Below are 22,567 nucleotides of genomic sequence, written 5' to 3' on the forward strand. Positions count from 1 at the left end.
TTAAATAAAATGACATTAGTATACATCTTGGAGCCTTCACTAATTTCTCATAAGTTTATTTCCATTAATTTCACTTATTATCCGTATTAAATTAAGACATCACCTAACTTGATTTAATAAAATTATTCGTAAAAAATTGAATCTATTAAATATTTTCATTTAATAAGTATAAAAATATTATTTAAACTAAAAACTTTAAAAATTAAAATGCATAATGCATTCAAATATTTAGATTCAAAATTGTTATTCTAAAAGTAAAACAAATTCAAATATCCATTATTTAAATATTTTGATACAAAGCTGAAGTAATGACAATAGGCAAAGAGTCGTAGGATTTTTTTCTAGAATGCTCAAAATATCACAAATTGGTTGTTCACTTAGTTGAAGACTCACCATAGTGAGCCAAAATAGAATGAATAGGCCATATAACCAAACTGCATCTAACAAAGGCAATGCAAAAAGCTTAGCGAACGAAGTCGAGCCAAACCTTCAACGATAGACTAATTATATCTTTCTTTGTCTTTTTGGTCGACTGGAGCAAGGTGGCCTAAAAGAGTATATGAGGCGTCACGTATAGTTCCTTTATTACTTCTCTATCCTTTAAAGCTTACTTGTCTTGTAGACGATTCTTCTTTTTAGGTATTATTTATCTTGTAAGATAATAAATAAATGTAATGTACAGATGATAGGTACTTTGTTCTTGTTAAGAGAATGGCTCTTAGAGTTAAGCTTATAAGGTAAAAGGTTTATAATGTCTTGGTCAACAAAATTTTGATTTCATAGATGTCATTAATTAGCAAGATTGGTAAATTATAAGATGAGTTTCTAAGGCAAACTTGTTAGTTATAATTATAACAAAATCCAAATTCAGTAAAAAAAAAGAATTCAAATAATAAATATTTCAATATTAAAAAACTCATATAATAATATTATCGAAATCTACTATATTTATATTTATAAAAAAATAAATACCCAAATACGCAATGCTCATTTAAAATTATCACGTGGTGGCAAATATCACGCGCTGTTGAAGGCGGTATGATCTATCGCGCTATTCGGTTTCATACAGATGAATACGATGTCGTCACTCAATAAAAAAATGACGGTAAAGAGTACATGGCCGGTGTTTCCACGTCTTTTAGGCGTCAATGAATCTGGTTTTTTGCTTTCATCACCGACGAAACGATACCTTCGAGCAATAGCGACAAAATATGAAATACATTAAATAAATATTTATATTTCTTTTTTTAAAAATAGTATTTATATTTCCAAAGTAGCAGCAAAGTGCCATAATAAACAATTTCCTAATAATCAGGTATACGTTCTTTTTTCTTTTTTTTTTTTTAACTTAATTCCAAACACAATAACAAAAGAAAGGAAAACAAAAAAAATGGAGCTTAAACCTGGCTTATCAGCTCTGGTCACTGGCGGTGCTTCCGGGATTGGTAAAAACTTTCATAAGCTTATTGTTTCTTAATATTTTGTTGGAGATTGCAATATTTTTGGAGTTTTTTTTTTTAAAAATTTGGAATCTACAATTGAAATGAACTTCCGAGAAATCATGAACCGATTGCTTTTGATTTATTATGAACCGCTTAAACTTTAAGATTGTGAAATGGATAATGTAATTTATTTGAATTCCTGTTGAATTATGTGCTGGTGAAGCTTTGTTTATTTCAATTTATCCGGAGTTGTATTTAACGCATCTACAATTGAAATGAACTTCCGAGAATTCATAAACCGATTCCTTTGGTTTATTATGAATCGTTGAACTTTAAGATTGTTAAACAGATAATGTAATTGTTATTGAATTATGTGCAGGTAAAGCTTTGTTTATTTCAATTTATCAGGAGTTTTAATTATCGCATCTCTAATGGAAATAAACCTCAGAGAATTCATTAACCGGTTGCTTTGGTTTTGTTATGAATCTCTTGAACTTAAGATTGTGAAGCAGATGATGTAATTGATTCAGATTGTTCTCGAAATTATGTGCAGGTAAAGCTTTGTGCTTAGCTCTGGCTGCGAAAGGGATATTTGTGACAATTGTAGATTTCTCGGAAGAGAAAGGGAAGGAAGTTGCTTCTTTAGTTGAGATAGAGAATTCCAAATTCCATCAAAATTTAGGCTTTCCTTCTGCTATTTTTGTTAAATGCGACGTTACTAGCTTAAGTAAGTTTTCATAGGGTTTCTTTCATGTAGTTGTTTCAGATAATTACAATATATGTTTAAAAAACATTGCTTCTTATTTGATTAGGAGATTTAAATTTAGCATTTGAGAAGCATGTCTCAACATATGGAGGACTGGATATATGCATCAATAATGCTGGCATTGCTAATACAGCACTTTTCTGGAAGGATCAAACTGATGGCACTAAGACATGGAAACATACTATTAATGTCAATCTCGTTGCAGTTATTGATTGTACTCGCCTCGCGGTATTTCTTCAACTCTTTGTACTTTCTGCAATTTTGGTTTCCCACAGTCTCTAGGTACAGCAATGAATAATTTTCTCAATTCTTTGAACAGATTAAGAGTATGCAAGCTCTGCAAAAGCCTGGGGTGATAATCAATATGGGGTCCTCTGCAGGTCTTTACCCAATGTACATTGATCCCATCTACTCTGCCACAAAAGGTTTGCGGGTTAATTGATGTGACTTTGGTCATTGATCTTTTTAGTTAGCTTATAAAGAACGGATGACTGCTTATGCATTACCTCCAGTTCGTGTTGTCTCTGATTGTTTCCTGAGATTAGTGCTGGAAAAGGGAAAATGGATAAGTTATGAATGGGTTTTATGGAATAAAGATCCGAGAAAAGTTATCTATCGATATAATTCTTGCTTGTAAGACATTAATGTAATTTGATCATTTGCTTAAAATATCTTATTTTCAGGCGGTGTTGTCATGTTTACTAGATCACTAGCTCCCTACAGACGTCAAGGAATACGTGTGAACGTTCTTTGCCCTGAGGTAAATCTCTAGGTTGCAGAATTTTGAATGTTCTCAATCATCACAGCCTCCTGGATATGTCATAAAAGTATTCATTTTGTTAGTACTATTTACTGTGTTTTTTTGGTTGGGGGCTGATATTGTCTGCAAACTATTTATCTATATAACTTGCCTTCGAATTTGGATGTAGTTTGTTCAAACAGAGATGGGAGAAAAAGCAGGCGCCAAATATATTACCCTACTGGGTGGCTATGTGCAGATGGAAAATGTGGTGAAAGGTATATTATCATTTATAGAATAGTCTCTGCTCATTGAAGTCTTATTTAGAGCAATATTTCTCCAAGTCCTGTCTACATTGTTGTGCTTGACATTCCCAAATTTGGACCCGTGTCAGATATTTGATGCTTTCAAAGTTTTTTCATATACAAGAATCATGCTTTGTACACATGTATTGGAACAGAAATAGTCTAGGGAGGATAAAGAGTCGGTAACATAGGTTGTGCTAAAAGCAATATGCTTTAATTAATTGGACAGGAGAGTAAACAGCGTACTGCATTCCCCTCTGGATTTATCAGGCCTATTTGAGACTCAATAAAAAATGAGCTCCGTCAGATAGAAAAAAAAGACTATTGGTTTTCCACTTGCTTGGCAGTTTCTTTTTCAGAGGTTTGTCATTGACAAACTCTGTTACATAAGCACTGAAGTTAAAATTAGTTTTTGCATGTCAAATCACTTCTTGTTCAGCCCCAAGGTTCTCTTTTTCCACTTTTGAAAATTTTTAATTTATTACTTTCTATGCACTGATGCATTTCTAGGTGCTTTCGACCTTATCGTGGATGAGAGCAGAGCTGGTTCTTGCCTATGGATTACAAACCGCAGAGGCATGGAGTATTGGCCCGGTCCAGCAGAAGAAGCAAAATACCTGGTGCTTTCTTCTTCAAGTTCCAGGAGAAAAATCTCATTCCGAGCTCCTCTAGGCGCCCAACTTCCTCAGAGTTTTGAGAAAGTGTAAGTAAAATGTCAAAATACTGCTTCAGTTCTGAGAATTTGAAGAATTACCTGAGGGGAGGAACGGGTACGATTCTTCGGCTGGCCAGTATAAACTTTAGATTAAGTTCTTGCATGGTTTCGGAAAACTACATTTTTGGAACAACATATGTGAATCTAAAAGCTTTTATTCAGCTGACATTTTTTAACTCAATTACCTCGTTTGTGTCAAGATCTGCCTCAATAGAGGCAGCTGCCAAAACCTTCCACTTTTAAGTAACCCAGTTGTTTGTCAAACTTGTGAACTCAAATCACTTAATGGGATGTTTATTCTGAAACATTCTTGTGATAAAAGAAAAAAACTTAAAAGGTTATTTCCTGTCGTCCTCAAATGCCAATAGGCAGAAATTCTAACCATTTCTTCCAGTGAATCCAGAAATCTTGTATCTCCTCATTTTAGAAGCCTGCCTAATCAAATAGCAGAGCACAAAAAAAAAAAAAAAAAAGAAAAGAAAAATAGATAGAAAACCGATAAGAAAGAAAAAAGATAGTTGGATGGGTTAAGTGTATTATATTAAATACTTGGGTAGAAACAGATGGGCAAGTGACATACAATAAATAGTTTCTGCATATTTCCGAAAATGTATACAGGGTGAACTGCTAAATTTGCCTCTGTAGGGAAAACAATGAGGGGCTCTAATTAACTATGTACCGTCTGCCGCTTTTACAGCATTTATGGCCTAGGCCCTGGTCAATTAACTAATACAATACTTTCTTAACATCAATTTTCTTTTTTGTTTCTAGTTCTGCATCTGCTCATTAATCTCAAACTCTCAACTCAGAAGCAAGCATTTATAAATATTTTCTGGTCAACTTTATTTTGTATCAGTTGCTAATAACATAAAAGGTAGGATGTTTATTGGTTTCTTGTAGCTGCTGAGTGCTGCCTTTTTTTCTCTCCCTATCCAGAGTTGTGCATAAATTGACTCACAATTTTCGTGATGCTACCCACATAGTACGTACACCATTGAAACTACCAATTGAATCAGGGCACGTCCTTCTGAAAATCATTTATGCTGGGGTAAACGCAAGTGATGTAAGTTTTCTAGTATCCTTTAATGATTAATTTGATTTGGAGTTTTATTAATTAAATATTTTGTGTAAAGATTGTGTACGACTTGCTTAGATGGCTTGCATGAAAAAGGATGGGGAGTCAATAAGTAAGTTACTTAAGAGAGGTGCAAATGATTGCAGAGGCTTGGATGATAACCAAAATCATATAGACTGAAGATATAAGGAGAGATCTTGGCATCTTAACATGTTCTTGACAGTTAGATTGTGTGGAACAAAAAAAGGGTTAATTGAGCTTAAGGATGTAGGATATCTATTGACAAAGAAAGGTTGGCTGTAGATATTTTGAAAGAACATGAAAGATAAGAGATGGATGAAAGAAAGGAATTCCTTCTTCAAGTTTTAATTTTAGGACACCTTCAAGCCTAGGGGAGAAGATATCACTTGGAACTACTGGCTGTGGGTTCTTTGCATCTATAGGATGGAAAAACTTGGGAAAGTAAGAAGGGAGATGGTCGGCAAGTTCATATTCATCATCATTTTCCTATTAAAAAAAGCATTTGTGTTTTTCTATCTTTTCCCCTAGATATTAATGGTGTGGACATAGGAAAGAGAACAAGTATCATGATTTCTTTTTTGTTTTGTTGGTCTTACCATCCATTCATTAATCATTTATTCCTGTATTGTTTTCTGCCTTTTTTCCATTAGGTTTATATATCAATAACTGCTCTTTAATGTGTAATTATATCTATTTTATTGAATAACATCCTACACACAGGTGAACTTTAGCTCAGGCAGGTATTTCCTAGGAAACAAGAAAGATCTGAGTTCCCTTCTTCCATTTGATGCTGGATTTGAGGTGCGGGAAAAATATTAACTAAATGCCAACATTTGGTACTATAATTCAATTATGTTGATATCTTATGGTTTATTATTTTTCAAATTATCACTGCATGTGATATCTAGATTTTTTTTGGCCAAACTTGTAAATGTCTAACTAACTTCATGTTATTTTGCTGTTACAGGCTGTGGGAATAATTGCCGCAGTTGGAGATTCTGTAAGTAATTTGGAAGTTGGAACTCCTGCTGCAATCATGGTTTATGGAGGTTATGCTGAATTCATGACGGTATGATATCCTTTTTTTTAATTATTTATTATGTTTATAAGCATCTTGTTTTATCTATCTATTTCAATTTTTTTATGCCTTTCTACTTAAATCATATTTAAATTGATAAGTGAATAAAATATTGAATGTTGAACATGATTAGGTCCCGTCAAAGCACATACTTCCCATTGGAAGACCTGATCCAGAAGTTGTTGCTATGCTTACTTCAGGATTAACAGCATCAATCGCATTGGAAAAGGTCCATTATTCCATTTTTTCTTATTTAGATGTAAACTTTTCCATTCTCCCCAATCCCTTGTCTCTCATGAACTTTTCACCCATCATCCTATGTCATATTATTTTTTCTTGCCATATCTCATCTTTCTTCATGTTTTTCTTGGTGTACATTGTAGTCCTCCATTCAAAATTTTTCTCTCTGAAAGTGTTTCCGTTTCCCTCTTTTTTTTGTTAAAAAAAAAAAAACTTTATAGGTCGGTCAGATGGAATCTGGGCAAGTTGTCCTTGTAACTGCTGCTGCTGGAGGGACCGGACAATTTGCAGTCCAGGTTCGTCCTAAAATACGATATATTACTTGAATTTGTACAAGCTCTATGTAATAGTGGCCAACTTTAATCTGGAGGAATAATTATGGATACATGTTTAATGTTTTCCCTATTGTTTGTTGAATAAAGTCCAGCTTTTTGAGTTCTATCATTACCTTATTGCACTTCTGTTTTATTCTTAATTGCTTATCTTAGTTTTATACATATTAACTTTTGATATTTATTTATTTACGGAAATAGCTTCAGAGATATACTTTATATTTATATGATCATCATAATTTCTTCCTCCAGTTCAAGTAGCTCTATTTTGTGGTTGTATTTGTTATATGACTTTAGCATTATATATATCATTTTTGTAAACTCCTACCCCACCCTTTTTGGGCAGTAAACAAAAATATTAATCATAACTATATGTGCAGCTTGCAAAACTGGCAGGAAACAAAGTTGTTGCCACTTGTGGAGGAAAAGAAAAGGCCAGGCTTTTGAAAGATTTGGGGGTTGATCGAGTCATAGACTACAAAACTGAAGACATCAAAACCGTATGTCTGAAATTCTTATCTTCTTTTTCCTCCTTTTCTTTATTTGGGGCACCAATTGGATTCTTAACTTCATTGGTTTGATACAAATAATTTTTAGTGCATAACATTTGATCAGATAATTGCTGCTGTTTTTTTCTCAATACTATTAATTCTAATATTCTCTAATAATTAGCTACGCTGTATCTCTTATCTCTAATATTATATCCTTCAATCATTTGAATTTTGAACTCCAATTAAGAGGGATTGTAGTCTACTTGATTTCTTTTCCAGCTGAGATTATTCTCAACACCTCTTCCATGGACATCGATCTTAGTTGCCATCCTTTAATCATCATCAATGCCCCAACTTCTGATCACAGCACAGTTTGCATGACTAAGATCTTGATTGCCGTGAATTAATGGACGGAATCTAAGACTTTGTGGATTGGCAGGTTCTGAAAAACGAGTTTCCTAAAGGAGTTGACATTGTCTATGAATCTGTTGGTGGTGACATGTTTGATATGTGTTTGAATGCTTTGGCTATCCGTGGACGTCTCATTGTGATAGGAATGATCTCTCAGGTTGTTTCTTTCAGAATGAACTTACAAATTTCTAAATTAACTTGCTATAGTTCTTTGTGCTTTTGACACATAGCTTTTAGTTTTTGTACCTTTTATGTTGTGTTTGCACTTTTTTTTCTTTTTTTTTTGCTCAAATATGATTATTTTTGGGTAATTTTAAGATAGATCATTTGTTAAATTAATTTCTTTGAGTTTTGGAGCTTGAATTATTTGCTATGGTTCTCCATGCTATGGATATAGTAGTTGTAGATTGTCAGAGAATTGATCAAACTAAATGTTCCCAACCTTAATATTGTTCCTAATGAATTATTAACTTACCTCAATTCAATGTAGTCAATCTTCATATTTGCAATTTAAAGCTTCTGATTAAACTATTTGTTTTATATATAGTATCAAGGGGAGCATGGGTGGAAGCCAAAAAATTATCCTGGTCTTGTCGAGAAGCTTTTAACCAAAAGCCAATCTGTGGTATGTTGTTGTCAATTACTAACTTTAAGCTGTTTAGAAGCAGTCTTTTGATTCTATGTTGTTCTCACTCTTCATTTTTCTTGGGCATCCTCACGGAAGACACTTGCTGTTCTGGTTTAAGATGGTTATCTAGTCTTCTTGACTGAGGAAATCTTGTGCTTTTACTGTTTTGTAATCAGGCTGGCTTTTTCCTGCCACAATATAGCTATTTATGGAAAGAACACCTGGCTAGACAATTTGATCTTTACTCTTCGGGGAAGCTTAAGGTACTTTTAATTGTTTTATGCTAGAAATACTTCTGAGCGGTTGAAAAATGTTAAGAAAAATTACTTTAAAAAAAAATTGACAATTTTTACCATTGTTATCAAAATGTATCTTTTTAAAAATAAAACATTTATTTTAGGCATATTGTTATTAGAGAACACTTTTTCAGAAGGTAAAAGCTAAAATCAAAGGTTTACCAATTTTTTTTAAGTTTGAAATCATGATATAAATTGAAAAGTGCTTTTTAACCTTAGTGGTAAACAAAGTTGCTGTCAATTTAGAATACATTAGATATTATTTTATAGCTTAATATTGATGGGATTCAAGTTCCTAACATGCATTCAATCGTAATAGGTTGCAATAGATCCAAAAAGATTTTTAGGCTTGCATTCTGTTCCAGATGCTGTTGAGCATCTTCATTCGGGTAGAAGTAGTGGCAAGGTGAGCACAAATCATTTATGAACCTCGGTCCTCATTCAGGCAAATCAACTACTAAGCTCCTAATGCCATTTTATATTACAGGTGGTGGTTTGCATCGATTCAACCTTTGAACAGAAAATGGCTAAGTTATGATGTGAAGATGATGAAACCATCCTCAAACATAATAAGTTCCATGAAAATGGTAACATGGTTTGAATAAAGGTTTAGACAATTACTGTTAATTGCATTGCTAATGGTAAGATGATAATCTTATATTTTTTTATCACCCTTAGGTAGCAAATACCATACAAAATCATCAGCTAAATGTCTGCATATTCTTTTTTAACTGAAAACAAAAGATATCAGTACTGTCTCATGGCTTGGCTGGAGAAGATCTACTACTTCCCTGCAAAAATCAGTTACAAAACAGAATATATATGAACATAGATATGAGATACAATATATGAAAAAGAACTAAAATATCCGTAGCAGATATATTATGTAAATTGAAAGTTTAGGAGTGGTAAGTAATTACTTGCACGGATTCGTTTAGATCTTCTGTTTTGGACATCTGGCTCAACATCTGCCTCTTTGTCACCATCCTTTCTTTTTTCTTCTTTTTCATCTTCTCTTTTTTCTTCTTCCCTTCCATCTTCTCCTCCTTTTTCATCCTCTCCACCTCCATTGTCGTCTGACTCGTATGCCCTGATAATATACACCTATGGAACAGTAGTGGTTGACATAATTAAAACAGCTTTTTGCAGTATGATCTTGAGCCGAAAGTGGCATGTTTGAGGACATAGCTAGAAATTATTTAGTATATGTAGTATTATAGTGGCTGATCAATGTTAAAGCATGAAATTGAAGTTTGGGGAGTAGTGTTGGTCACCTTAAACTCTGTAGGAGCTACTACCTGGAATACTAAAGCATCCCCATCAACAAGATTATGGTCAATTGAAAATCCTCTCCAACCACCACTAAGACCTGTTTTGTCTGCAAGGTATTTGGTTACAAACTCCTCTCCTTCCTCATCCACCAAAGTTACCATCACGTCATGATGAGGCAAGTTTTTCTTGCAAAACTGGTTCGGTAAGCCCTATTCAATATGTCACGTTCCAAGATATTAGTTCATGGGCTTATCTTTACTTTGAAGGAGTGCAAAAATCAAGAGCCTAAGAAAAACGAAAGAGTAGCTAAGATATCTTACTAGCCAAAACCCTCCAGTTACATGTGATTGAAGCATGGGCTTCACAAAACTTGGGTACTCAGAATCTAATGTAGATTCAAGGTGTTCTGCTCTTTCAATTGCATAAGCTCTTTCTTCAGCCGAAGCATAAACTCGATTAAATAGATCTCTGTGGCTGTGGCCTCGGTTGTACCCCCTGCACTAGTACAATATGTAAGACTGGAACAATCTGAGAAAGCAAGAATCTTCACACACACACAATATATATATATGGATATCCGATTGGAGGTTAACCTTCTGAGTCTCTCAAAAGGTTCAAGAGGAACCTGCCATACCAACCATGAAGAAAATTGGGTCAGAAATCCAGTTGTGCCGTCGTCATTGAAACATTAACAATCAATATAGTAAACAGAACTGTGTATTGGGTAGGTTTTGTTAATTTTGGATTAGAAATATCATTTTGGTTTAGGTTAGTTTCAAATTCGGATGGTTCCAAGTTCAACTAGAGGTGTTCAAATTTCGGCTATAATTGAATTAACCTCTCAAACCGATCTAATTTGGTTAATTGGTTGGTTAACCAATCTAATTCGATCGGAAGTCGGTTAATGATTTTTTAAAAATTCAATTAATTCGGTTCGAAAACGGGTAATTAACCAAATTAACTGAATTTAATAATTAATAATACAATTTATACGTAATTTTAATTCAGTTAATTCAGTCAAATGAGCATTTTTTTTTATATGTTTTATATTTGTTTTAACCAAAAATAAATAAAAACATATAAATTTCGATTCAATTGACGGTTAAAGTATAAAAAATTTTAGTTAATTCAATTAATATTAATTCGAAATGGTTAACCGTTTGAACACTTCTAAGCTCAAAATAATTTAAGGTTCACATAATTTAAGCTTAAGGCCTTGGTTTTTTCAATCAGGTCATTACAAATTCAAAACATTTCAAGCTGGTCAGTTCAATTTAGGTTCTTGTCATTTCATCCTTTAAATTTTAAGTCGATTTCAAATTTGGTTGTTTCAATATTAGGTCATTTTTGAGTTCTAACTGTTTTTGGTTCAAATTATTTAAGTGTGAGGCTTCAGTCTTTCAGGTTGAGTCATTGTATATTTAAAACATTTTAAATTATGATCAAGTTTGAAACATTTTAAATCCCTATCATTTCAAGTTTAAATCATTTTGAGTTTTGGGTTGATTTCAAATTTGATTGTCTTAATCTTTTAAATTGTTGGAATTATTTCTAGTTTAGTATATCTGAGATTGAAGCTACAATATTTGAAGTTATGATGAGTTTAGGTTTACACCATTTCGAGTTAGCTGTTGAAATCATATTTAGTTCAGATTAGTTTTATATTCAAATTAGATTGGGTGAGGTTATTACAAAGTTAATGAAAAATCAAAGGAAATAAAAACTGGGCCTTTCAAAAATTCCAATCCTGTTGACCGTTGTCATGAGACGGAGAGAGAGAGAACTTACGTCTTTGTAGTCCGGTTTGGGTTTGTCAGCAACACGACTAGACCGTCTCACTGCCGTCAACTCCACCTGTTTCCGAGGTGTTCGGGGCTTTGCCTGCGTGATTTGAATTTTGTAAGCTCAAAAAAGTTATAGATAAATAATAAAAATAATGAGTGTGCATAAAATATAACATACTCACCGGAGATGACTTGACGCTCTTGCTCTTCAAAGCCTGCGAGAGGCCTTTGAGATTCAGTTCTTCCATCCTCTTCTTGTTCTCTTCCAATCTCCTTTTACGCATTTCTTCATAGCTTAACTCTGATTCCGCCATTTTCTAGGAAACCAAACAGAAATGACAGACAAAGGGTCTTCTTATTTGAGTTTTGCAAAAGAAAAACTGGGGAAAAAAAAAAAGAGGTGGCTTGAGGTTTTTGACTTTTGCCCTAGAAACGAAACAGAAGAAAATGAGAGACAGCACACTGTCGCAGAAGAGGAAAAAACAAAGAGTGAAAGAGAAGTGCGCCGCGCCGCACTCACTATTATAGCTGTTTACGTCCAAGAGTTTTGAATTTCAAATTACTATTTCTATTACCGCGATTTTGGAAGTCAGAAATTGTCCTCATTTTGGTCTTAATATTGTGTGATAAAAAAATTAAAATTAATAAATATATATATTTACTTTTCATATCAGTTTCATAATCTACATTTAGGAATCGTGATTACTTTTTCGAATAATATTTTTCTAATATTAAAAATTAAACCTAAATCCTAGAAAAATTAAAAAATTTTGCACCAACTGGGAAATAAACAATAAATAAATTTTATTTATACAATGTGACTTAAACCTATTCAAAAATTAAATTATTTGTAAAAGTTTAAAATTTATCTTAAATTTTATTATTCAAAGTTTGTGTCTAGTTGAACTCATTTTCAAATTTATAATATTTTTTAAATTATGCATTATACAGTTTTATATGATAATGAAATTTAAATAGATTTTTATTTCTTTAAATGACTAAATTTAAAATTTCAATTCAATACTTTTTTTAAAAAAAAAAAACCCAAAATATGTGGGATGGACGCAGCAAGGGATGTCATCAATCAACGAATTAGATAGAAGCGAAGCAAACCTTGTGCGTTCTTCAACAGTAATGATACTGCTGCAATCTTTCATGGAACGTATACTGCTTTCGGTCTCCTCACCACATGATCAGCAAACGAGGCTATCAATCAACCCCCTCCTGCATTGCAACACATTGGTCAAAATTCGGTCATTGACAACTACTCACAGCAAGTTTCGTACCCTTTGACTTTTAGGACCTCTAAACTTCCACAGAAAGGAACAAATATCATCTCTTAGATTGAACCCCGCCGTTAAAAGAAAGCTGAAAAGTATCTTGTCAAATCAAACTGTAATTTTAAATAGAAATTTTAATCCAAGTTTAAAAGTTGAAATTCTTTATCTTTTAGCTTTGGGAAAAGTATTTTTCAATAAAGTTACATTTTATCCTTTAAATCTTTTAAATCTTTTAATTTAACTTTTATCCTTTAAAACATTTTTTAAAGTAACGATAAACACAATCAAATTTTTAAAAATATTTTTAAAAACTATTTTTCATAGAACCTTTTAATCTTAATAGTAAACTAACCCGAAGTGTCTAACACCAACAACACTTATCACTACCACCATAGTCCTAGGAGGAGATTAAATGGCCAAACAAATGTCATTTCCAATTGCTATTTTCATCCACAGTCTCTCGAACTGTGAAATCAACCATCGGCCCTCCATCCATTACAACATGATTAATTAAAGGGTCAATATTTGGAATCCACCGCCTCTCGGATTCTCAAAAAAATAAAAAATTAATTTTCAGATATTAAATTAAAGAATAAATTAATCTAGAATAAATTTTTATATTAGAGTTAATTTATTTAATTTTAAAATAAAAAATAAAATATAATTTAACACTTAATATAAAACAGTAGCGAGAAATAGCCTCGCTTTTGAACACCATGCAAATCATTTTATAGGCATATAGAAACGTACAATTTATCTACTGTAATTCTCCTGTAGAATCCTCCATGAATTGGTACATTCGGATGACCCAAAAATCTCATCTATAATAAATAGAGATAAGTGATTTGTCTTTATCTATTTTTTTCTTTTATGTTTGCATGATTTTGATAATATCATTTTATTCTTATATATATAAACTATTAAAAAGTAAAAATAATAATATTATATAGAAAAATTTCATATACTATATATTTAAAAATTTTGAAAATTTATGTTTAAATATTTATTTGAATTTTAAAAGATTGAAAATGTTAATAATAAGTAGCAAAAATTAAATTGAAGCGGGGTTGGGTTGGGTTGGGTGGGGCGGAGATGGATGTATCTAATATCTATGGAGGTGATAGTAGTTTTCAAGATTATAAATCCATAGTAGAGAGGGGTAAGTAGTGGAACAGAGTGTGCCAACTAGGGAACAATGGTGGATTTAGCAATATTTATCCCTGTCCTGCTCAATTGCCATCCCTAGGTTCATAATTGTAACGACTCAATTTCTAGTGGTGTCGAAAAATGCAATTTCAAGACCTTATTTTTGTAAACTAAGTCCATAAATATTAAATAAAAATATCTACGAGGTTATTATATAGGTTAATCGAATTTTGAATAAATAAATTAGTCGAATTAAGAATAATTAAAGTTCAGGGACTAAAATATAAAGTTCAACCGGTACAGATATATCCTCTGTAAAAATGGCCTCTATTATGTCCTGTTTCCAGGTAATCCTTTCTTTGTCAATCAAATCTGCTACTGATGTATATATGATGTCAATATATTGAATTTTTACTCTTCCTTCCCTAGGACTCGGCAGCCAGCATCATTCCATATGTTCACCATCTGTGTCCATTACCAATTTTCCATCCCATACCTTGTTCCAGAATATTGCGTGCTCCCAAAATACTCCACTAGGTAAAAGAAGGGTAAGACCTCAAGTTCATATTCATAAAATCCCCTTGGGGATAATATTTTGCTTTCAATACTTGTGCAAGTAAAGAATCGGGTTTTGAGATTAGTTTTCATCCCTGTTTTACCAACAAGGCTAAATTAAAATTTGAAAGCTCCCTAAATCCCATCCCCCCTTGCACTTTTGGGACACAGAAAGTACTCCATTTACACCAATGAATGTTTTTTTTGGTTTTTAAATTACACCACCAGAATTTACATAAAATATTTTCTAATTCACCGTATAAGGAGGCAGGTAAAATGAAACATTGCATCGTATAAATTGGTAACGCTTGTAAAATGAATTTGAGAAATACCTCTTTACCTCTTAAAGATAAATTGCGTACGCTCCAACTACTTATTTTTTTAATAATATTTCTTTAAGTTCCACGAACGCATGCTTCTTCTTTCATCCCACCATTGTTGGAAGCCCAAATATTTCTCTAGATTATTCAAAATCCTCACCCCCAACACACTTCCTACTTGATATCTTATTTTGTTGATCACGTCACTACTGAAATTAATAAGTGAGTTTTCAAAATTTACCATCTACCCCAAGACTTCTTTATATTTCTTTATAACTTCTTTCATTACTCCTGCCCGCCTCTATCTATAGCCTCTCCAAATAAAATACTATCATCTGTAAAAAATAAATGCGTTAATGCCATTCCACTCCTTCCCACTTTTGCTCCTTTAATTTTGTCCTCTCTATTAGCTATATTTAACAACGTAGAGAAGCCTTCCGCAAAGATTAAAAATAGATATGGGCCCAATGAGTATTTCTTCCTTAGTCCCCTCGTGGGTCGAAATTCTTCTCCTTTCACTCCGTTTAGCACCACTGAATAAGAAACGCTTTTAACACACTTCATTACCAAAGTAATCTATGCTTCACAGAATCCTAATTTATGCAACATTTTTTCAAGAAAAATTCATTTAACTCTATCATAGGCTTTACTCATGTCTAGTTTTAAAGCAAATGACCGTACAACACCCCTCATTCTCTTCTTGAATGAATGCAAGATTTCATATGCAACAAGAATATTATTAGTAATTTGCCTTTTGGGTACAAATGCTTAAATACAAAGGTCCAGAAATTTGCGAAACCTATTAACGACAACCTTTGATATAATTTTATAAATGACGTTGCAAAGATTTATAGGCCTGAATTGACCTATATTTTTTGGTGTTGTAACTTTGGGTATTAGGACTATGTTTGTTCTATTAATCTCTTCCATATCCTTACCACCATTAAGCACATCCAGATAATAGCTAACTACATCACCCCTTATTATATGCTAATATTTATGATAGAAAAATGCCTGAAATCCATCATTACTTGAAGTTTTAAGAGGAGCTATAGACTTTATTGCTTCAATAATTTCGTCAGTTTTGAATTCAACCATCAACTTCTCATTAATGCTTTCTGAAATACGTGGTTGCACTCCCACCATTAACTTATTATTATCTTTTACTTATTTTGATGAGAATAGTCCCTTGAAATACTTTGTTTCCATTTCAATTAAGGACAATGAATCTCCCATTTGAAGCCAATTTATTCTTACCCTTTATTCCTAAAACAATTCCTATTTGTCAACTTCTAAGTTTATTGCCAATTTAACATCCATAATTCTGTCAATATATCCTCCTCTAGATCTTTCTCATTTAATTCACCCAGTCTATTGTTTAGTGCATTATTTATGCTATCTTTATTACCCATATTTGTCATTGCCCATTCTTTTAACAATTTCCCAAGGTTTTCAAGCTTCATTGGTAGTTTGTTTTCAGCCTCCTTCTATACGTTTGAAATATGCTCCTCAAAACCTTTTTCCATACTCCAATCAACATTAAATCGAAATGGAACCTCCCCTCATGCTGTCATGTCCCTCATTCCTTCTCTTGTATAAATTAAAATTGGGCAATGATCTGAAAAATTGTGTTGTAGATGATTCGCTATGTAATCTAGGAAATATTCCCACCAAGCTACATTCTCAACTCCTCTGTCTAATCTTTCTCTTATGTTATTGTTAGGAAGCTTGCCCCTTTCCTATGCAAAGCATTGACCAGTGAAACTAAGATCATGCAGCTCACATTCCACTAAAACATCTCTAAAAGTACCCATTTGTCTATCATCTCTCAAACATCCTCCCCTTTTTTCAAAGGGCAACATTATTTCATTAAAATCTTCTATTACTAAGTTACAATTTCTCTTTAGCTGCCTTAAAATATTCCACGAATCCTTCATTTGATTCTCCATCGGGAATTCATAAAAACCAATAAGCCACCATAGAACCTTCCTATCTTCCTTATTTACCTCAACATCTATATGTGAATGGGAGAAACTTCTTAACATAACAGATATAACGTCCTTCCATTCTAAAAACAAACCTCCTATTGACCTATTTGCCCTAACATCAATTCCGTTCCCGAACCACCACTCTTCTTTATTCTTTCCATACTCTTTGCATTAACATTTGTCTTAATAAGAAACAAAACTTAGGGTTTAACTTGTCTCAGCTTGTGCTTAAGACGCCTAATTGCCCGTGGTTGCCCTAGACCATAGATATTCCAACTTAAGGCTTTCATTGTGACTGGTCGACATACTTATTAGCGGTTGTCGATAATTCATAATTTGTCTCCATATTCTCCGAGTTGAGGTTGCGTTGGTTTAGAGCTCCCGATTGATGTATTCTCTGCCTTTTTTTTTTCCAACTACCAACTCGATCAGTTTTTTCTCCGACTCCAAATTTGACTTTTCTTCATTATGGCTTTAAACGTAAAGATTTTCATGTAATCTCACTCTCCTATTTTCCTCCCAATCCATTCTTGAATTTCTTACTTCCACTAGCTCTTCTCATAACCATTTCCTAGTAGTTGTTGTTGCCCTCATCAGTGGGGCTTTTAAAGAAATATCCCACCCAAATGCTACTTCCTATGACTTTAAAGTTAAACAACTTGGACAAAAACTTTCTCCATACCCTAGCCTATCGCAAAGAAAATAGAATAGAGATAATTTCTCATATTGAAAGTTCACATATGTAGCTTTATCTTGCCCAAATATAAGACAATTATTCCTTTTTAGGGGTAAACAATCATTTAATCAAACTTTAATTCGTATGAATTTTCTAACCTCTTTTACTATTGGTGCGACATCATATTCTATGAATTGTCCGATAAAATTTTCAAACTATCTTGCTAGACCTTTTGGCATAAGTCCCAACGGAAGATTATGGACTTGTACTCAAAACATCGTAAAATTCAGAGGAACTGGTACAAGGTCTTCCCCTTTTAATAAATAGTGGAAAATAATAAGATGTCTATTGAAAAACCATGGCATACCATCCCATACCCTATGTAGATCTCCCTTGTTTGTAAAATCTAAATAAAATTCTTTTATCTTCAATTTTTGTGATAGATATCCCTTCAATTGGATGCCACAATTCTGCAAGCAAGTTTCTCATTGATGGAAAGTGAACTATGCTATCTATCAATACCCTTCCTACGAGGCAAAAATTAAAATCTTCTTCAGCATAATCCTCATCATCAAACGCCTGAACTGGTTCTTCTTCATCATCGGCAATATTGAGATTTGCCAACTCCTCCTCCATTAGCGGCATTATAAGACAAACCACTTTTTTCTGTAAAAAACCTTAAATAATTGAAGAGAAGAAAAACCCTTCAAAACGTGTCACTTATGGGCAAACGATAGAACTTGGGCGTGCTACTTATCTGCAGACGAAAGAACTTGGGCGTGCCACTTACCAACAGACTTTTGTAAATAATATACATTTAAATGATACTAAAATTGGTTAATGTTATAATATATGAAATATATCAACTAAAGTTATAATACAATATAAAAAATAATTTATTGAAACTCATTATTAATATTTTGATACATGGAATATAAATTTAAAATTTTTTAGATTAAATTATGTCATAAGCTTTTTACTTTTCAAAATTTTAAAATTTAGTCCTTATATTTTTATTAAATTTATTATTTATTTTCACATAGGACAAAATTATCTTATATTTCAATAATTTAATCGATTGTTTTTAAAATTTATTATTTATTAATCAATTACCACTTATATTACCGCGATTTTAGTCCCTATACAATTATAGCCGTTTACGTTTAAGAGTTTTGAATTTCAAATTATATTACGGCGATTTTGGAAGTCAGAAATTGTCCCGATTTTCGTACGGATTTAAATCAATTACGAAAATCAAAGCAGAAGGGGAGTCGCTATGTGGCTTAACCAAAATCTCATTATCTACTGCTGGTTAATGTAAAATTTTAATTTTATTTTTTAGGTTTGGTCTCCATTCCATCCAAAAATAAATTTAAAATTTTATCTGTGTCCGGTCTAAATAAAAAATATTAAGCTTGAGTTTAATTTGGTCTGAAAAATAAATTTAAAATTTTATTCAAGTCTGATTCAAATAAAAAATATTAATCTCGGGCTTGGCTTGACCCGGTCCGTTCAGATTACTTTTTATATATTATTTTTATATAAAAATTAAAAATATAATACATCAAATATATTAAAAATATTAAAATAAATATTTACTAATAAATTGAAAATACATTAAAAAAACTTATATTTAAATAACATTAAAATAGTTGTAACTTAACAAATAAATGACTCTAAAATAATAACAAAATTAATAATAAAATAATATTATACAATATCGAAATAATAACAACAAAATAATAAAAATATAATAGTAAAATGACAAGTAAAGTAACATCAAAACGCAATAAGCAGTAGTGAAAGAAATTAAACAAATTCAAATTGAGCTAAAAAAATCTTACTCGAAATTCAGCTTATTTAGAAAATGAAATTTATATTTTTTATCCAAATCTACTTTTTAAATTTATATTTTATTTTTTTAATGAATTTTCGAATCTAAACAAATCATGATGTGTGATTTAACGTAAATGATATATATTAGCATCACCCAAAATCCACTTGCCATCATCCTTGCACTTCTTCTGACATCCTTCACCGATCCACCCAACGGATGGTGGTTCCCAGCATTCTTCTTTACTGAAACTTGGACCACCATTACCCCTTACTTCTCCTACAGTGTAGCACCTAGCCCGAGACAAGCTGAAATTCATAATTTCCTGAGCACCACGATGACCACTATTGAAATTATTCTCACTCTTCCAAATATACCGCACGGTAAGGAATGTCATCAAGGTTATATCCTTCACATCGATCAACGAATTAGATACAAAGCAATGTGGTATAGGTTGGTTGAAAAACCTTGTGCGTTCTTCAACTGTAATGACACTACTCCAATCACGGTAATCTCTCATGGCACCTATACTGCTTTTGGTATCCTCACCACATGATAAGCAAATGGGGCTATCAATCAACGCCTTCATTGCTCCACGTTGTTCAAACTTCTAATACAGGGTTAATTCGTGTTTTATAGAGGAACAAAATATAAACTAATCTATCTACCCTTAAATTGTATAAATCATTAGCCAAAAACCTCCTCACTTTGCAACACCATGCAAATCATTTTACAGGCATTAAAAATTTTATCACACGCAAATACATAAATGTTACTTTAAAAATAATATAAAATACATAGTAAAATATATAGTTTAAAATTAATTAATAATAACACATTAAATATATAAAATATTAAAATTAAAATAAATTAATTAAAGTGTGAATAAAATAAAATTTAAACATATAAATATATCATATTAAGAATACTATTTGTATTACAATTATTTATTATTATATTGTTATCAATCTTGAGTGAGTATTGAGTTGACTTATAACGTTAATTCGATCAACAATATTACCAATATATACAATTAATGGAGGAAATAAAATATGCATAATACAATTTAAATATAATTATTATATTAAAATTAAACTTAAGTTCATTGGTAAAGTTAATATTTTATTGATGTTAACAGCACGGGTCCAAATCTCATCACTTGCAAAAATTTTTATTGACTTGAATTTTTTTTAAAAAAAATTAAAGTACTCTCGAATAATATAATTTATTTAATTACGAAAGAACCTTTCATAATTTTCTTAACTAAGTTGGTACCCGATTAACTCATGACACTAACTCAATTAAAAACTTAAATAATAGTATAGACATAGAAATATATAATATTTTTATTCAAATTCCCCTACCGGCAAATGGCATCCTCTAATAAACAGTTTCAACCAAATAAATTTAGCTCCTCGGATTTTCAAACTTTTCTCTTATTTGTTTCTAGATACTGCTCATACAAAGAACAATATCTCGCAAGAACATAACCCTTGAATCTGTAACAGATGGCAACAATGTGTAAGATCCAGAAAAAAAAGCAGATAATAGTTGGAAGCTAACAAGGGGGATAAAAATAAATGATATGCCAAGGCGAAGCCAAAAAATTTATTTAGAGGTTAAAATTAAATTGTAATTTTTATGATAGTAAAAATATAATTTTTAAAAGATTAAATTAAAATTTTATCATTTTTAAGGAGTTAAAGTACAATTTTACGTTTACTAATTTAAAATTTTAAAAATTTTAAAGGCCCAATTCTATTTTAAGGGGGTCGGGGCCCTGCCAAATCCCCTAGATTCACTCGCGAGGCTAAACAATCAGTAGTCTAGGTATGATGTAAACTAGCAATCATTGAACTCAAAATTTAAGGTTCAATATTTATCTAAAGTTTGATGAAGTATTAATTTTTAAACTCGAACTCAATTTGAAATTTAATTGAACTAATCAAATTTGATTAAATTTGCAAGTCATTAGAATAAATTATCATAATATTCAAATATAGGTTATCTGATAACTTGAATTTGATTTAATTGATAGCTCAAACTCAACTTGATAATTATTAGAAAATCCTAACAGAGCTGTACTCCTTTATTAATAATACAAAGGATCCATAGGGTTCATAGGCTTTATTACTATTATTATTTTTAGCAGAAGTAATAAGACAATGCTTCATCTGATTATGAATTTTATCCTTTAGTCTCTAGAATTCTAGCTTTTTATTTTAGGAATAAAAAGTAGTCTAATTGATAATATTATTGAAATTTACCGTTAAAAACTTGATTGAAAATCAACAATTTAATAATTTATTCGTAAGAAATTAATAAAAATCAATAGTTGAACGATCCACATACAACAAATTAGTAAATTCTATCATCTTAACTTCATTTATTTACTAACAACGGACTAACTTCTTAATTTTCATAAAACCTATTTCATTATAATTTTGGTAAATGAAATTAAGCTTAACCTTTGATTTCTTATATGACCTAAATATGTTTGTTGTATATTTTATTGTCCATAAAATTATTTCTTTCTAGGATTAAGGTTTGATTTATCATTTCCTTTACTACACTTAATCTAAAATCTTGGTAAATATTTTTGCTAAAGAAACCAAAAATAAAAGTAAAAAAAAATTAAACTAGTTTGTAAAAGATAAAATATGTCATAAATCTTGTACTTTTTAAAGATTTGAAATTTAATCCTTATACTATTATCTTTATAAATTTAGTTATTTTACTTTTCAAAATTCAAAATTCAAGTGTTAAGGGTATTTTGTTAAATCAAGTTTATTAAAATTTCATTTTTTTATTTATATTTTTGGCAAGTGAGTTTTTCTTTTAATTTTGAAAGGTCGCACAAATAAATTTAACAAAAAAATTAACAATGTTAACAATTGGACTTGAATTTTAAAATCTGAAAAGGAAAAGGACTAAATTTTTAAAAATAAAAGTATGAAAACTAAATTTCAAATTTATAAAGAATACATATACCTATAGCATATTTGAACCTTTGTAAAAGAAGGCACTTAGCTTCTCCATTAGTTTGGAAAGTTAAGGATAAGAAATTTGTGGAGGAAATGGAGATAATAATTAAAAAAAAAACGAAGTCTTGTGGTTAGACAATCAAAATAAGTACAAAATTTATATTTTGTATGAAAAAATGGAGACAAATA

General features: G+C 31.4%; 2 protein-coding genes across 4 annotated transcripts; one reads left to right on the top strand and one right to left on the bottom strand.

The window, feature by feature from the left end:
- Positions 1-1,096: 1,096 nt before the first annotated feature.
- Positions 1,097-9,430, top strand: LOC108463856 (uncharacterized). 2 transcript variants are annotated; one of them, XM_053023852.1, is made up of 18 exons: positions 1,097-1,445; positions 1,996-2,169; positions 2,258-2,436; positions 2,528-2,633; positions 2,892-2,968; positions 3,138-3,225; positions 3,763-3,955; positions 4,904-5,030; positions 5,784-5,864; positions 6,031-6,132; positions 6,275-6,370; positions 6,603-6,677; positions 7,094-7,213; positions 7,644-7,772; positions 8,163-8,240; positions 8,420-8,506; positions 8,859-8,945; positions 9,027-9,316. In XM_053023852.1, exons 1-18 carry the CDS (start codon positions 1,391-1,393, stop codon positions 9,075-9,077), a joined length of 1,905 nt encoding a protein of 634 aa, XP_052879812.1. In that variant the 5' UTR covers positions 1,097-1,390; the 3' UTR covers positions 9,078-9,316. The 2 variants fall into 2 exon arrangements, with proteins under 2 accessions (XP_052879812.1, XP_017619309.1); XM_017763820.2 differs by having other exon boundaries at positions 1,103-1,445; positions 2,255-2,436; positions 9,027-9,430.
- On the bottom strand, positions 9,148-12,191 carry LOC108463857 (B3 domain-containing protein At3g19184-like). Of its 2 annotated transcripts, none has more exons than XM_053023853.1 (7): positions 11,778-12,191; positions 11,600-11,692; positions 10,405-10,436; positions 10,132-10,306; positions 9,838-10,020; positions 9,460-9,643; positions 9,148-9,330 (listed from the first exon to the last, which is right to left on the bottom strand). In XM_053023853.1, exons 1-7 carry the CDS (start codon positions 11,907-11,909, stop codon positions 9,323-9,325), a joined length of 807 nt encoding a protein of 268 aa, XP_052879813.1. In that variant the 5' UTR covers positions 11,910-12,191; the 3' UTR covers positions 9,148-9,322. The 2 variants fall into 2 exon arrangements, with proteins under 2 accessions (XP_052879813.1, XP_017619312.1); XM_017763823.2 differs by having other exon boundaries at positions 9,814-10,020; positions 11,778-12,183.
- Between the last annotated feature and the right edge of the window lie 10,376 nt (positions 12,192-22,567).

The sequence above is a fragment of the Gossypium arboreum genome, chromosome 13 (genome assembly GCF_025698485.1).
Source record: "Gossypium arboreum isolate Shixiya-1 chromosome 13, ASM2569848v2, whole genome shotgun sequence".
NCBI lineage: Eukaryota > Viridiplantae > Streptophyta > Magnoliopsida > Malvales > Malvaceae > Gossypium > Gossypium arboreum.

Bases quoted from the DNA above. Each gene is read 5' to 3' on its own strand.
- LOC108463856 (XM_017763820.2), top strand. From the start codon at position 1,391: ATGGAGCTTAAACCTGGCTTATCAGCTCTGGTCACTGGCGGTGCTTCC. The intron at 5,865-6,030 runs GTGCGGGAAAAA...TTGCTGTTACAG, and splicing joins CATTTGATGCTGGATTTGAG to GCTGTGGGAATAATTGCCGC. The intron at 6,133-6,274 runs GTATGATATCCT...GAACATGATTAG, and splicing joins GTTATGCTGAATTCATGACG to GTCCCGTCAAAGCACATACT.
- LOC108463857 (XM_017763823.2), bottom strand. From the start codon at position 11,909: ATGGCGGAATCAGAGTTAAGCTATGAAGAAATGCGTAAAAGGAGATTG. The intron at 10,437-11,599 runs GTAAGTTCTCTC...TTGGTATGGCAG, and splicing joins CCAAACCGGACTACAAAGAC to GTTCCTCTTGAACCTTTTGA. The intron at 10,307-10,404 runs GTTAACCTCCAA...GTACTAGTGCAG, and splicing joins CCTTTTGAGAGACTCAGAAG to GGGGTACAACCGAGGCCACA.